Source organism: Phascolarctos cinereus, unplaced genomic scaffold (assembly GCF_003287225.1).
Source record: "Phascolarctos cinereus isolate Bilbo 61053 unplaced genomic scaffold, phaCin_HiC Scaffold_726;HRSCAF=1367, whole genome shotgun sequence".
In the NCBI taxonomy this organism is placed as follows: domain Eukaryota; kingdom Metazoa; phylum Chordata; class Mammalia; order Diprotodontia; family Phascolarctidae; genus Phascolarctos; species Phascolarctos cinereus.
Window position 1 is genome coordinate 37054401 of NW_027556098.1, and position 17544 is coordinate 37071944.

The 17544-nt window shown below is 37.7% G+C and overlaps 1 protein-coding gene across 1 annotated transcript in view; it reads left to right on the forward strand.

The window, feature by feature from the left end:
• The window catches only part of NPAS2 (neuronal PAS domain protein 2), a 242957-nt gene that overhangs the window by 170592 nt on the left and 54821 nt on the right, over positions 1 to 17544 (forward strand). Inside the window, exons 6-7 of the mRNA XM_020992942.2 lie at positions 15471 to 15591; positions 17125 to 17238. Coding sequence (XP_020848601.1) covers positions 15471 to 15591; positions 17125 to 17238 — 235 coding nt within the window. The remainder of the gene's footprint in view (positions 1 to 15470; positions 15592 to 17124; positions 17239 to 17544) is intronic.

The following is a 17544-nucleotide window of genomic DNA, read 5'->3' on the forward strand; positions in this document are numbered from 1 at the left end:
ATAATGATGAAATATTTCTGATAGATAAATTTTCCTTCAAAATTAGCCCAACTTCTCTTTGTTCATTTTTTGAAGGCTTGGGGGTAGAAGCAGAAATTTATCTAATTTTGAAGTTAAAAGGCTTGTGAATGTACCCAGTGGTATTAACTTGGTGCTTGTTAAACATATGCCTGCCTCCAAGACCTAATAATCAGGTATCTAAACATAGAGCTGTTTATATAAACAGGTACATGCACAGTTCTGCTGTGCACTTCAATTACCTGGTGACCTAATTATTGGACATTGTAGATGGAATTTAAAATGTGGTTTTTAGAAAAAATAAGCCCAGTATAAGTATTCTGATTTAAAATTTGAAAACCATTTGTTACCACTTTTTATAAATTGTTTTCTTACTTCACATAAAGAAATAAATAACTAATTAAATTAAGACTACAATATTTAGGGCTGGCAAAGGTCATCTAATCTGACCTCTTTATTTTGCAGATATGAAAACTGATACCTAGAGAGGTTAAGTGATTTGCCAAAAGTCAAGCAGGTAGCTGAGCCTTTTGGGGTTAAAACCCAAATCCTTTGATTCCTGACTCACTATACCAGGGGTGGGGAACCTGTAGCCTCGAGGCCACATATGGCCCTCTAGGTCCTCAAGTTCTGCCCTTTGACGGAATCAAAATTTCACAGAACAAATACTATACCACATTGTCTTTACCCAGATTTTATAATTTCTAGGTTTATTTTGGCACCTGTTAACATTATTTTCATGGGAGTTGTCAAACCTATACACACAGACTATCAACACGGAGCATCAACATTAGTAGAGATGAACGGTAACATTTATACAAAACAGAGATAACCTAAAAATAATCTGTTTGTGTCAAGAATGATTAAATGATTATTTGCAAAAGTAATTTTTATTGCAAACTTGACAACCCCTCAAAAAATATAAAATACACATGCCACAACAAAAGCAAAAAAGCTTGCACATAAAATCTCCAACCCATTCTTGATTGCATATATCTGCCTCCCCTGGCCCCTCAAAAATTTGTGTTCTCTATCTAGACTCAATCTACTTCCCCTCCCCCTCCATAGAAATCTAGAAAAGTTGTGCCCATCATGTATGAAACTATAAAAAGTACATATATGTAGACATATATATTCACATAAGAAGACATCTTTGTTGTAATTTTTATCATACTTGAAAAAAAAAAAGATTGGGCAGCCAGGTAGTTCAATGGATAGCACACCAAGCCTGGAGTCAGGAAGACTCATCTTCCTGAGCCCAAATCCGGCCTTAGTACTAGCTGTATGATCCTGGCAAGTCACTTCAACCTGTTTGCCTCAGTTTCCTTATCTATAAAATGAGCTAGAGAAAGAAATGGCAAGCTACTCTAGTATCTTTGCCAAGAAAGCCCTAAAATGGGGTCACAAAGAGTCAAGCATGATTGAAAAACAACAAAAAAAAGATCAAATTTTTAATAAACTCCTTAGTTTTTGTAGGAGTAAGGCAGTGTGTTCTGTGCCTATTCAATAGCCCTATTGCATTGAACTATAGAAGATTTGGGCCGCTAGGTGACACAGTGAATAAGTGCCAGGTGTGGAGTCAAGAAGACTTATCTTCCTGAGTTCAAATCTGGCCTCAGACAAATCTGGCTGTGTGACCCTGGGCAAGTCATTTAACCCTGTTTGCCTCAGTTTCCTCATCTATAAAATGAGCTGGGGAAGGAAATGGCAAACCATTCCAGTATCTTTTGCCAAGAAAACCACAAATGGGGTCATGAAGAGTTGGACATGACTGAACAACAACAGCATAAATATAAAAAAAATAGAAGGTTTAGGCTATTTCTCTGCTGTTCCTTCTTCATGGCTGTGCCTCTCTATTACCTCTTTTTTTCATGACTACTAACATACATTTTAAAACTTTTTTCTGTGCTGAATAGACTGGACATATTCAGTGACAGTTTTTTTTTTCTTTTGATTGCCATTATATGGCAACTTTTTATTTGTTATTAAGTCTTGGAAGACCAAAACTTAAATCTGGAGGAAAATAATCTCAGGTAGACATGCAAAGAACAGATACAACCTTGATTAGCTGGGAGGTACAGCATTGGCTAGCAAAAGAGGAAATTGATGTAGTACTTTCGAAACAAAATTGTCAGAGGTCCTAGGTAATCACAGAATGAGGAAGAGGCTTCAATGACCATCTAATACAACTCATAAAGGAAAGAAATACCAACTATAAAGTCTTGTTGTTCTATTGTGTCCAACTCTTCATGACTTCATTTTGGGGCTTTTCTTGGCACAGATACTAGAGTGGTTAGCCATTTCCTTTTGCAGCTCGTTTTACAGACAAGGAAACTGAGACAAACAGAGTGAAGTGACTTGCCCAAGGCCACACAGCTAGTCAGTGTCTGAGGCCACATTTGAACTCAATCTTCCTGATTCCAAGCTGCCCCTCACTATAAAGTTCCATACAAGTAGTACTCCAACCTCTACTGGAAGACCTCCAAGGAAAAGAGGAGTCACCATTTCTTTAAGCATCCTCCTTTGTTTGTAAGACAGCTCTAATTGTTAGGAAGTTTTTCTTAACTTCAAATCTAAAATTTCTTTTTTGCAGCTTTCACCCATTGCCCCCAGGAACCAAACAGAACAGATTTAGTCCCTCTTACACGTGTTAATTCTTCAAGTCCATAAAGATAGTAACCCGTTGCCACCATTGCCTGCTCTCTGCCCCCAGACTTTTTTTTTTCTAGGCTTTCAACCAGTCCTTCCAGGTGTTGGACTCAATGCCATTCACCATCCTGATTGCCTTCCTTTGAACAGTCTCCAGCTTATGCATATACTTCTTAAATTATGGCACCCAGAACTGAACTCAGTATTCTAGATGAGGTCTGATAAAGGCAGTTCCCATGGGACTTTCACCTCCCTCTTCCTGGAACCTATGTCCCTCTTAACGCTGCCCAATATTATAGCATTTTTGGCTTCTGTATCACATTACTGACTTGTATGGAGTTTGCAATCTACCAAAAGCCCTGGACCTTTTTCAGAAAAGCTGTTATGAAAGCTCAACTCAAATTTTCTGAGCTTCCTCCTCCTCCTCACTCTAACAAGGCAGGGAGGTGAAAGCTAAGAAAAAAGATCATTTAAACAAATATTTATCACTCAGGGTATAGTATACTATATTGCACGCAGAAGAAGGCTATGGCCTTTCTTTTCTTTGACCTCAGGGGTCAGACTGGGGTAGGAGAAGGGGGAATGAGACGTCATACATAAAAGGATCAGAGCAATGCACAGCTATCTATAGTAAATACTAAATTCAATTCAGTGAATATTGTTCGAGGACTTCCTATGTGCAAAGCATAATGTTAGATGATGCATATGTAATGTTAAATGTCAAAATGCATAATACTAACAGATGCTGTATATAGTCAGAAAGGGGAAAGATCATTGAGGATCAGAGCATTCAGGGAAGATTTCTTGGAGAATTTGAAATGGGCTTTAAGGATGAGTACAGCTTGGATAAGAAGACAGTACTGGGGTAAGTAAGTCCAGGCCAGGAGAAGAATATGAATAAATGTGTGAAGGTAGATTTAAATCAGCATGGTGTTTTTGAGAGACAATGAAGAATCTGGCCCCCAGAGCATAGTGCTATACTAGCTAGTTTTCTCTCATGCTAAGCAAGCATTGCATTAATGCCAATTTGAGGTGCTGTTTACTCTTATCTAGGGACCTTCTTCTCCTGACTTCATTATGTAGCCTGGGATAAAGAGAGGCATGGATGATGGAAGGAGACAAAAGAGAATGTTCTCATCTTTCCTAGGTGACCATCTTCTCCTTTCAGCTGGTTTAAAATCAAATTTCCTTGAACTGCAAACTCAGAGATGGGCTATAGGCTATTAGCTATATTTTTACAGAACATCCTCTAGGTGAAGCATCAGAAACTTTTTTTTTTTGTCTCCAGCTTGACACAGAAAAGGGGCAAAGAAGAAGGAAGTGATTCTAAAAGGCAGAAAATGACTTTAAATGGTGAAATAAGATTAAGTTGGAAACTTGAAAGTGGTAGCTGTGCCAACAAGTTTTATCCTTCCAAGGTAACTAAATTAAAGCAGGCAGTAAAGGCAAAGAAGGAAGGATGACTGGATAGGGATGTTAATCAATGGGAAGCAGTAAAAGAGACATTTGGAACAGAGGCTTCTCTGGAGAGGTTTTTTTTGTTGTTTTTTTTTTTAAAGGATGTGAACTAAGGAAGAAATGTAGACACAGATGAGATGGAGCCAAATGAAACAGCAACCCCAGAAAGTGAGTGCAGACCCTGCTTCATGTTTGGATTTCAGTGACACATTTGACAGTCTTTCAGGAAATTTAACTTCCCAAATTGCTCTTCAGGCTGTTTTTCTTTTTTTAAATATATATGACATTTACTTCCTGGTTTGGAAGAGGGAGTGCTAAATTGAGTGCTTTTGCAAATCATGGGAACACTAGGGAAATAGAAAGGGATCCCACAAAAATGAGAATATTGACATTTCTTAAAATGCCAGAGAGATGGCTCCTTGTTCCCCATTGCCACTTTGAAGGTTACTTTCCATCACTGTTACTCACATCACAGAGCACAGAAAACTGAGCCTGACATTAGGAAGGCCTGAGTTCAAATATGGCCTCAGACACTTACTAGCTGTATGACCCTGGGCAAGTCACTAACCTATCTTTGTCTCAGTTTCCTCAACTATAAAATGGTGATAATAACAGCACCTACCTCCTAAGGTTGTTGGGAGGATCAAATGAGTAAAGCACTTAGTGCCTGGCACATAGTAGGCATTTACTAAGTGTTTATTCCCTCGCATTCTTTTCCCTTTAATCAGTAACCTCTCCTCTGAGTTTCACTCAATGGTTATCTACCATCCAATCAAAATTCTGTTAGCTTTTATCTACCAACCTCCAGGATACTCCCCTTCTTTCCTCAATGAATTCAGTGCCTGGCTCACAGTTTTTTCTCTGCTCCCCAACTCCTTGCCCTCATACTTGGGGATTTCAACATACACATTCTTAAACACCCTTACCCTCCTAATTCCTCACCTATTCATTTCCCATGAACCACTGCTACATCGCACCTTAGCTATATGCAGAGACTGGTCTTATTCTCAATCTTTCTGTCACCCACAAATGCACTACTTTCATGTTTGTAAACTCCGAAATTCCCTAATATGATCATAATGTTATCATTCCAGTTTTCCTTCTACCTTGCAACCTGTAACCCTGTACTTCACCTTCACCCTGACTGAACTCCAGTCAGTCAATTTTTCAATCCTTTTCCAGGCCATCATCACTGCTCTAGCTACATTCCCCTTCCTCCCCCATCTTAATCTCTTGGTAAACCAATCCAATTCTATGTTGTCCTCTTCTCTTAAGTCCCTTCTTCTATTTTCCTGTCACCAATCTTGTCCTGTGAAATTTTAGCCTTGTGTTACTCCTACCGTCTGCTGTCTCTACTCCTGCTCACAGCAAGGGTCACATCAGAGACAAGAATTCTTACAAATGGAAAGCAACAGAGTCACTTTATTTAAGTTCAAAAGTCATGAGATCCAGCCACAGGACAGATGTCATAAATGACATATTCCCCTACTCCATCTCCTTGAAGAATGGTCTAGTTCAGGTGTTCTAGGACTCACACTATTCTTTTTAAAAATTTGATAATTTTATTTAAATAGAGTTAATTTCCTTTAGAATGCTATGTATTTTATGTATTTAAAAACATTATTCTGAAAAAGACTCCATGACACACAAAACGATAAGAAGCCTTCGTCTAAATCAGGCCTGCACAACATGTGGTCCGCAGACTGCTTGTGGCCTGCCAAAGGATTTCAGGTGGCCCACGAAAAATGTAGAGGTTGTAAAAGAAAGTAAAGATGTAATTAGGGCTTTGTCTGTTCCCCACTTAACCTGCCTTCCACTAGTCACCATTGTGCCCATCGTGTAACTTGGCAGATAGGTTGCCACTGCGCATTCTCTTCTGTTTGTCACGTGACCTGCGGCAATAAACCATCATCAATCTGTCTCTAATTTGAGAGAAGTGAGAGTCGTATCTTTTCACTGTGTTTTGAGTCATTACTGGCATTGAATAGGGATAAAGTGAGTGCAGCAAAGTAATTTTTTTTAACATTAATGTGATTTCATGATAAATAAGATTAAGTAACAAGTGTAATTAATTGATATTAATTAAAACTTCCCTTTTTAAAAATATGGTTTATTCTGAAAAGACTTGTATGGTCTGATGCTGAGTTAAGTGTGTAGAACCAGGAGGAAGTTGTACACAGTTACAGCCGCATTGTTCAATGACTAATATTGATAGACTTAACCCTTCTCAGTAGTACAGGGATCTAGGACCTCTCCAAAGGCTTCATGATGGAAAATGCTATCCACATCCAAAGAAAGAACTATGGAGTTTGAACGCAGATTGAAGCATACTTTTTGCTATTTTTTTTCCTCTGCTGTGTTTTGTTTCCTCTTTCTGGTGGTTCCTCCTGTTGGTTCTAATTCTTACTTACAACATCACTAATGTGAAAATATGTTTAATAGGAATGTATATGTATAGCCTATATCAGATTGCGTGCTGTCTTGCGGAGGAAGGTGGGGAAGGCGAAAAAAAATTGAAACTCAAAAGCTTATGGAAGTGATTGTTGATAAATCAAAATTAATTAATTTTTTAAAATTTGGTTTATTTGCAAAATAGTTTAATCATTAATTATACCTTTGCTTGGAAAGTGAGTTGCTAAAAACCTATCTGAGGCCCAAAGGAGTTTAGCCTATTTTAATTTTGGCACCTACCTACTGCCAAGTTGTACAGGTCTGGTCTGAATCAATCAGCCAACCAATTAGCTAGTAGATATTAAGTTTCTGCTATGTACTGGGCACTATGCTAGGCACTGAGGATACAAAGATAGAAATGAAACAGCAGAACTTATGTTCTATCACAGGAAATGTATATGTGTAGCAGAAGTTATGTGTATATGTATAAGTGTAGTAGAGTTTAAATTGATCAGTAGGCACCCTCCTACAGAGTCTGCTCTGAGTTGCCCAGGAAACTTCTGCAGATTCCAGGGACGTGAGTGACTCAGCATTTGGTCGCATCAGAGGTGATAAACTCCCTGCCTTCTTCTGGCCAACTGGTGAAGCAGAATTGAAGACTTAGCATTTTAGTCTGATGTGCCATATTAGGTCATCCTGAGCAATCCTTTGGCTCTCCCCTTTCCCTGCTCCATAATTGCAAGGGAGTAGGGTACTGTGTCACTTAAAAGAAGAGACAGCTGATTAGCTGAACAAGTTATGGCAGATGATTGTACTATAAGAAATGATAAGCTCAGTGGTCTTAGAAAAACAAGCAAAGACTTGCACGAAATAACAAAGAGTGAAATGAGAAGAACCAAAAGAATATTGTACACAGTAACAGCAATGTTGTTTTAGGAAGGACTTTGAACAAATAAGTTGTTTTGAATATGTTAAATACCCAAATTAACTATAAAGGACATATAAAGAAAGATGCTGTCTACATCCAGAGAAGGAACTGATAAATAGAAGTATGTATAAAATAATGTTACATATATATCTATATCTATCTATCTATCTATATATAGAGAGATACACTTATTTGTGTCTAAGGGTAGCCATCTCTGGGGGGGGGAAATTTACATGATAATTTTGTTATATTTTTGAAAGGAATAGAAAGTTGTGCATAGTAGATTTGCGGTTTCATGTGCAATTGTCTTTTTTATTGTACTATCTTATGGAAATGCTTGTTTTATTCCATAAATTAAAAATAAAATTTAATAATAATAAAAAAGAAGAGACAGCTTTTGGCTGGCTCTCTCTTCCTTTGCTCCTCCAGATGGCATCATATAACTTGGAGACCTTCATTGAGAGACAGAAAAAAAAGACCAGAGTTTGTCATACAGGGTGCTACCAGATGCTAAGGCATGCTATCTCTAGGATCCATGGAAGTTTTCAGGGGAACTCTCTGCATATGCTCCCTGGAATGGCCTCAGTGGCCATGTCAACTTTCAACACATTCTACTAAAACAGAGTGTAAAATATCTACAAAATATATGCGGAAAATAAAGGGCAGGTTTTTTTGGTGGGGGGAAAGATGGGGAAGGAAGTGCTGACAACTGAGTGTGGGTGTGGGTGTGGGGGGAGAATCAGGAAAGGTTTCTTGTAGATCAGAAGTTCTTATACCTTTTTGTGTCATGGACCCTGCTGGCAGTCTGGTGAAGCCTATGGACTCCTTCTTAGAATAATGTTTTTAAATGCATAAAATACACAGGATTACAAAGTAAACCAATTATGAAGAAATAAAAAAAATTTTTTTTGTTAATTCATAGCAAAAGTGGTGCTTGAATGTAGCTTTAAAAGAAAGCAAGGATTCTAAGAAGCAGAAGTGGAGAGAGAATATGTATTCCAGGCATGAGTCACAGACAGCTTGGGCAAAGGAACAGATGTGGGAGATAGTGTCATAAGTGAGGAATAGCTTCCTTCCATCCTTCCTTCTTCCTTCCATTTTCCTTTTCTCCCTCCTTCCTTTTTTCCTTCCTTCTTTCCTTCCATCCTTCCCACCTTCCCTCCTTTATTTCTTTCTTCCTTCTTTCCACTTTGGCTAGACTATAGAGTATCTGATGAAGAGTATGTATAATAAAGCTGAAAAAGTAGATTGTAGCTGGATTGTAAAAGGCTTCAAGCAGTCATTTGTTTTTGATCTTAGAAGTAATAGGGAGCCAGCATATATCTACATGGGTAGATATTAGAGTAGGTATCTGGAAGCCTGTAGTTGTAACTTCAGATAAGGTCAAATCTGATAATTTGCTTTATTCAGAAATAGCCACAGCATGTTTTGCTGGAGTCCTGGATCAGCTCCTGGTTTTTTAGCCGCATAAGTCCTTATAGAGATGATGAAAGGAGGCCCTAGACAGAAGTTAAAACATGTGAATTTAGATCCTAGTCATGCCACCTTCAACTGTGTGTCTTTGGTCAAATATCATCACACTTTGGGGCCTCAGCTAATTTCTAAGGTTCCTTCCAGATCCATATCTGTAATTTTGTGAATCTCTCTGAGACAATTTGCTCATCTATAAAATTAGGTAGCAACAGTAGCACTATTGCAAGATTGCAAGAAAAACTCTGTTAAAATATATAGTATCATATCAATTTGAATTGTTGTGGTTATTATGAGTAATCATTTGGGTTCTGGACCTACGCTCCCATATTTACCTTTACTTTGCCTTGGTCTATAAGGGAGTGGAGGTGTTCATCAGATAGGGAAACCCAAAGGTTGGGTTTTTCCTTGAGTAATACTATTAACATATTCAATACATAAATTATACATAGTAACATATAATATATGGTGATATTTATAGTAATAATGTATAAATATTTAGATCTAGCACTTGCTATGTACCAGGCACTCTGCTAATCATTTTACAAATATTATCTCATTTTATCCACACAATAACCCTGCAAGGGAGATGCTATTATTATCCTTATTTTAAGATGAGGAAACTGAGGTAAACAGAAGTTAAGTGACTTGCCCAGGGTCACCCAACTAGTGAGTGTCTGAGGTCAGATTTGAACTCAGATCTTCCTGAATCCATGCCCAGTCCTCTATCTACTGTAATACCTAGCTGTCTAGAACGTAGCATATCACCCCACAATTCTAGACCTATCTGTATCAGGAAAGGCATAGTAGCATAGAGGATAAAGAACTACCTTAGAAGCCAGAAAGTTCTGGGTTCAAGCCCTACTTCTGACACATCCTGGCTTTCTGACCTTTATTAGGTTCTCAGTGCTCTAAGCTAGTAGTCTTCAAAGTGTGATTGGGGGACCCTTAGAAGTCTTTTCAGAGAATCCTTGAGGTCAAAACTCTTTTTATAATAATTTTAAGATGTCAGTGAATACAGCTTGGCCTTGACAGTGGATAGAGCTCAGCCTTGGAGTCAGGAGGACCTGAGTTCAAATCCAGCCTCAGACACTTGACACATACTAGGTGTGTGACCCTGAGCAAGGCACTTAACCCCAACTGTCTCACCAAAAAGCCAAAAAAAAAATAATTCTAAGATGTTTTAATTTTTGAACAGTAAATATCAATAAATATAACCCATATAAACAAAAGCTCTTTGGAGTCATCAATAATTGTTAAAATGTAAGGGGTCCTGAGACCAAAAACTTTGAGAACCTTTGCTCTAAACTATTCACTAAGACTTTTAAGTTGCAGAAAAGGTGCTGACCTGAATTGGCAGGAGTTTTCTTACCTGGCAATTACCTAGATCAATAAAATCCTAAGTCCAGTTATTATCTCTGTCCTTGTCTGCACCATACAGGAATAGGGCTTCCCCAGGGGTGGAGAAGCAGGTTTCAGAGAATGCCTGAATGCCACTGTGAACTTTGCCTGATTTCTCCACTTACCTCGCACCCCCACCCCACCCCTGCCACATATAGGCTAGTGCCATTTCAGCCAAGCCATAAAGCCCTTATTGTAAATGGCAGCTTGCTTCCTTTAGCCAAGGAGAAAGCAGATGAAGCTGAGAGTACAAAAGTCAGAGAGGAAAATGCTGCCTGCAAAACACCTTTATTCCAGTATCTAAAAGTCAAGGCTTCTGCTCCTGACTATGTTCAAATACTCCTTCATGGGAAAAAAAAATGGGAAAGGTTTGATTTGGAATTTCAGCTTCAGATTTATCTTTGAGATCAGAAAAGACCCAGATAAAGCAGCCAAGTATATTCAGCTTATCACTCAACCTGGGGAAAGAGCCTTGTACCTTAGATTGAGACGTGATAGTAGTGATAACCTAACACTTCGGTGAAAGCAGTGCCTGCTGGCACGTTTGCTTTTCCTCTCGAATGGAGACTGGGAGAGATCCAGCCACAGTTTAGTGGAAGATGAATATTATTTTTGTCTAATTGCTTTAATGAGCAAAAGATCAGCAGGTTTCACATGAGTGTTAAGTTGCAACTTGAGACTTTTATAAAGAAAATAATTCTTTTTAAATTCTGTTTTTTTTCTTTAATGTTCTATATGTTTGAATTTCCTAGCTACCAAAAATATGCTTTTCTTTCCATGTCTATGTTTCATGCCATTGGAGATGGTAACCAGAGTCATCCCAGGCTGCCATCTTCTGCCAGACCAGGCAGAAAGTAGGCTCTGGAGAGTAAGGATTGTTACACTTCTGTTCATCATAACTTCAGTGCCTAGAACAGTGCTAGTACATCACAGGTGCTTAATAATTGCATGCTAAGTTATTCAATATTGTACTAGAAATATTAGTTTTAGCAATTAGAGAAGAAAAAGAAATTGAAGGAATTAGAATAGGCAAAGAAGAAAGAAAGCTATCACTCTTTGCAGATGATATGATGGTATACTTAGAGAATCAAGTAAAAAATTACTTGAAATAATAAACAAATTTAGCAAAGTTGCAGGCTATAGAATAAACCCACACAAATCATTGGCGTCTCTACATATTACTAACAAAGCCCAACAGCAAGAGAAAGAGAAATTCCATTTAAAGTTACTGCAGACATTATAAAATATTTGGGACTCTACCTGCCAAAACAAAACCAGGAACTATATGAATACAATTACAAAACACTTTTCACACAAATAAAGTCAGATCTAAATAATTGGAAAAATATCAGTTGCTCATGGGTAGGCCAAGCCAATATAATAAAAATGACAATTATACCTAAATTAATTTACTTAATCAGTGCCATATCAAACTACCAAAAATTATTTTACAGAGCCAGAAAAAACAATAGTAAAATTCATCTGGAAGAACAAAAGGTCCAGAATATCAAAGCCCATCATATCTAATGAAAACAAAACCAACAAAACGTCCATCATATCTAATGAAAAGAAATGCAAGGCAAGGTAGCCTAACTCTATCAGATTTTAAATTGTATTATAAAGCAGCAGTTATCAAAACTACTTGATACTGGCTAAGAAATAGAGTGGTGGATCAGTGCAATCGTGTATGCAAGACACAACAGTCTATACTATACTAATCTACTACTTGATAAATCCAAAGACTCCAGTTTCCAGGATAAGAAATCACCATTTAACAAAAACTGCTGGGAAAACTGGAAAATAGTATAGCAGAAACTAGGCATAGACCAACATTTTACACCCTATACCAAGATAAAATCAAAATAGGTACAGGATTTAGATATGGACTAATACTATAAGCAAACTAGGACAGCAAGGAATAGTCTACCTTTCAGATTTATGGAGAAGGGAAAAACATATGACCAAATAACAGATAGAGAACATTATGAAATGCAAAATGGATAATTTTGATTACATTAAATTGGAAAACAAAGCCAATGCAACCAAGATTAGGAGGGAAGCAGAAAACTGGGAAAGAATTTTTATAACCAGTGTTTCTAAAAAAAGGCCTCATTTCTAAAATATAGAGAGAACTGAGTCAAATTTATAAGAATACAAGTCATTCCCCAATTGATAAATGGTCAAAGGATATGAACAGGCAGTTTTCAGAGGAAGAAACTAAAGCTATCTATAAGGCATATGAAAAAATGCTCTAAATCACTGTTGTTTAGAGAAATGCAAATCAAAACAATTCTGAGATACTACATCACACCGATCAAATTGGCTAACATGACAAAACAGGAAAATGATAAATGTTGGAGAAGATGTGGGAAAATTGGAACACTAATGCATTATTGGTGGAGTTGTGAACTGATCCAACCATTCTCGAGAGCAATTTGGAACTGTGCCCAAAGGGCTACTCTTTGACCGAGCAATACCACTTCTAGGGCTGTATCCCACAGGGATCATAAAAACGGGAGAAGGAACCACGTGTACAAAAATATTTGCAGCAGCTCTTTTTGTGGTGGCAAAGAATTGGAAATTGAGGGGATGCCCATCAATTAGAGAATGGCTGAACAAGTTGTGGTATATGAATGTAATGGAATACTATTGTGCTATAAGAAATGATGACCAGGTGGATTTCAGAAAAACCTGGAAAGACTTATATGAATTGGTGCTGAGTGAAATGAGCAGAACCAGGAGAACATTATACACAATAGCAGCCACATTGTGTGATGACTGACTTTGATAGACTTGGCTCTTCTCAGAAATGCAAGGATCTAAGACAACTCCAAAAGTCTCATGATGGAAAATGATATCCACATCCAGAGATAGAACTATGGAGTCTGAATGCAGATGGAAGCTGTCCTTTTCTTTCGTTGTTTTGTTTTATTGCTTCATTCTTGTGGTTCCTTCCATTAGTTCTGATTCTTCTTTATATCATGACTAATGTGAAAATGTTTAATATGAATGTATGAGTAGAGCCTATATGAGATTGCATGCCATCTTGGGGAAGGGGGAGGAGAGGGAGGAGGAGAAAATAAAACTCAAAATCTTATGGAAGTGAATGTTGAAAACTAAAAATAAACTGATTATTTTTTTAAAAAAATAACTGCATGCTAATTGATTAATTGAAGGGCAGCTAGGTGGTGAAGTAGATACAATATTGGGCTTGGAATCAGGAAGACTCATCTTCCTGAGTTCACATCCAGCCTCAGACACTTAATAGCTGTGTGACCTTGAGCAAGTCACCTAATCCTGTTTGCCTCAGTTTCTTCATCCATAAAATGAGTTGGAGAAGGAAATAGCAAACCACTCTAGTACTTTTGCCAAGAAAACCCCGAATGAGGCCACAAGGAGATGGACATGACTGAAAACAACTCAACAACAACACCAACAACAATTAATTGATTGAATAACCAGGGCCTAGTTTGGGCTACAGCAGCCCTTCTTCTTGGACATGCCTACAATGGGTTTCAGTCAGAGTAGTACAAGAAAGGGCCAAGGGGCCACTTAGTTACTATAGTTAATCATGTGAAATATGTTTAGGAGGCTACTATTCATCTCTGTTCCACAGAGAATACTAAGTTTAAGTACATGTGATTTAATCAGAATGGAGAAATCCCAGTGGAACCCTCTATAGATCACCACCCACCAATCTGTGATCTAATGGAGACATCCCAGGTAGTTACCTGAGGAATGTAGAGGTTAAGTGAGCTGTCTGGGTCATCATGAGATCACAGGTTTAGAGCTGAAAGGGACCATTTAGTCCAGACACTCTCATTTCATAGATGAAGCCAATTTAGCCCTGTCTCACAGCTGATAAGTATCAGAGACAGATTCACACAGTTTCTAAGGGTCAGAAGCAGGATTTAAACCCAGATGAGCTTGGCACCAAAGTCCAGCACTTTCCATCTTGCCAGACTGCCTCGTACTGGAGAATGGGTTTAAAATCATGTCAGAGAGATTTTAGCTGGCTATAAGAAACAGCTCATTAACAGGGATTCTTAACCTTTTCTGTGCCATGGACCCTTTGGCAAACTGGTGAAGCCTATGTACCTCTTCCCAGAATAATGTCTTTAAATAATTGAAGGAAATGCTAAATTTCAGTTAGAAGTTATTGAAAATAAAGATTTTTTTCTTTTTCACCATCCAAGTTCATAAACCCGTAAAATCTGTGCAGATCTCAGATTAAGAACTCCTGGTTAGATATTCATTGACCTAAAGGCAAAGAATGAGGCCATTTCAAAGGTTTTTTCCAGGACTAATTACATATTGATTTTATGATTTCTTGAGATCCCTTGCAGTTCTCTTGTGGTGCAGTGGAAAGAATGCTCAATTTGGAATCTAAAAACCTAGATTTGAATCTTGTCTCTACTACTTACTACCTGTGGCAAGGCTTTGGGCCTCAGATTTCCTTTCTGTAAAATGAAGGACTAGGTGACCTGTGGTCCTTTTTCACTCTCAAACTATATAATCCTATGGTCTTATAAGGTTTAGTGACTTAATTCCTGGTTGTCTATGCTGCTGCCCACCAGAATTTATGAAATTAACATTTTCTTTTAGGCAGGAGTTAAAGGCTATGGGTGTTCTTGACTTATTACAACATTTCTTTTCCTCATGGGCATTAACAGCTTGAAAAGTGCAATTAGCTGGCACAATAGAAAGAGTATAGGACTTGGAGACAGGAAAACCTGAGTTCAAATTCTGCCCTAAACACTGTGTGACCTTAGGCAAGTCCCTTAACATCTATGTGTCTCAGTTTCCTTAACTGTATGGTTGGAATAATAACAGTGCCTGACTCATAGAGTTATTGTGAGAATCAAATGTGTTAAGATAAGCAAAGTGTTTTGCAAAACTTCAGCACTGTATACAGTAATTTCTATTATTACTAAGTAAAACCTGTTATATATTCCATATATCCAAGATTTATGTAATATTGCATGAAGAATTTTCAAGGGAATGAAAACTAGATCTTTGATTTGTTACCCTAAGAACAGGTTCTATATTTGTCATGCAGTCATTATGTGGAAATATGCTTGGTTTTTTTTTTCATTCCTTGGTCTTTATGTTTTGCATAAACCTTTTCTCCCATTTCTTTTTTTTTCTTTTTCAGTCAGATGTCATGGATCAGAATTTATTAAATTTCCTTCCAGAACAGGAACATTCAGAAGTTTATAAGATGCTCTCTTCTCATATGCTTGTGACTGACTCTTCCTCTCCAGAATACTTAAAATGTAAGTTTGGCTTTACTGTTGGAATAGGATTTTTATTTTTGAATAAGTGATATCTCAAGAGTAGTTTCAGAAACAGAAACTGATTGCAAGAACAATTATTGTACGTAACAAATTTTTGTGACCCTTAGAGATATAGGTGAAGTTTAAAGCAAAAGCTGCCATTTGATGAATTATGAAGACAAAAAGAAAAAAGAGAGAGATATACTTTTTACAGCAGGGCCTAATGGTACAGACCTGAAGTCCCGACTACTGGAGAACCTGTAGATAGTGTTAAGCCTGATGATACACCTCAGTTGGTCTAAAGGTAATAGATGTCCACACAAAGTCGGGCACAAATGTGAGCCACTGGGTATTTGGAGGGCCACCAAGCTGCCTAGGGAGAGGCAAACTGGCCCACATTAGAAAAAACAGGGCAGGTTTGAATTTCTTTGCTAATCAGTATTGGAATGAGGCCCCTGAGTGGCCACTGCACTTCTAAGAGAGACCAAGAAAGGAAAAAAGAATAATTAAGTAAATAAATAAATAACTTTTCTTTTTTACATTTGAAATATGAGAAAATTTGGCTTAGAAAAATCACACCTCACTTTTCATGTTTAACAGAAGAATCTGTTATGTGAGGCAGAGATTCTGCTAGTGATAATGAATTCTAGAATCCTTGAACTCTATTCATCTTGCAAGGCCAAACAAATGCTATGTCTACACAATGTGAAACATCTGGATGAAAAACTGAAAAATTCTATCAAAAATCCAAATGCTTTGTCTACATGATGCCAAACATCTGAATATTGAAATACATGTGGATTTTTCAACTGATTTTTTTGGTTTTTTTATAATTCAGATGTCTGGCAGCATGTAGATAGAAGTTGATATCCTGATCTTTTTTTCAGGCCAGCCTTCCCATTTAGAAGGATTTTTGTCCCCATAAAGACACAGAGGGCAAGACCTTAATCTTTAGAGAAATATCTGTCATTTAGTGAAGCATATAAAATTACATTTATAAGGGTAGCAATGATTTTTTGCCCATGTTTTCAAGTTTCAACCCATTTTCCAGGACCATTTATTCTGTCATCCCTCTGTACTTCAAAGCAGGCAAAATAAGAGAGAGAGAGAGAGAGAGAGAGAGAGAGAGAGAGAGAGAGAGAGAGAGAGAGAGAGAGAGAGAGAGAGAGAGAGAGAGAGAGAGAGGCAGGCAGGCGCAGGCTTATGTGAGGAGTTTACTTTTAATATACCGTACAAAAGTGGCCGCAGCTAATCTACGCTGACATAATCACCCACAAACATTTGTGAGCAAATCAAAACTAATTGTGTCCACATGTGGGATATGAAATGTCTATGGAATTTAGAGAGAAAAGCCTATACAGCAAAGGTTATAAACAGGACCTACCAGTCAGTCATAATGAGAGAAATATCCTGGCAGTGTCTGAACAGACTGAATTCACGTAGGAGTCTTCACAAAGACACCACTTGTTTAGTCTAGTTTCTGTGTAATGCTTATATCTCCTCTCTCCCTTCCTTTTCTTTTTAATGATCCAGCTGACAACGATTTAGAGTTTTATTGTCATCTTCTCAGAGGCAGTTTGAATCCAAAGGAATTTCCAACATATGAATACATAAAATTTGTAGGAAATTTTCGGTCCTACGACAATGGTAAGCTTTAATTTGTCATATCCATGTTTTGGTGCCTTTTATCATGCAAAAGTGCATATTGGGGCAAAGGAAGAGCAGAGTATGGAGGAGGCAAAATGTGTTTTTCAGATTTGGGCCTGAGTTTTAGAGCCCTTGAAATATATTTTTATTTTCATAGAAAGTATCAGCAGCTCGATAGGAACATGCCCCCACATTGGCTTGTGCCACTTCCAGGGTCCCACTGAAATTGAGCTTATTTATTTATTTATTTATTTATTTTCTGGTTGATAAAATAATCATGCACTTTAATAGAAAGAACAGGCTTTT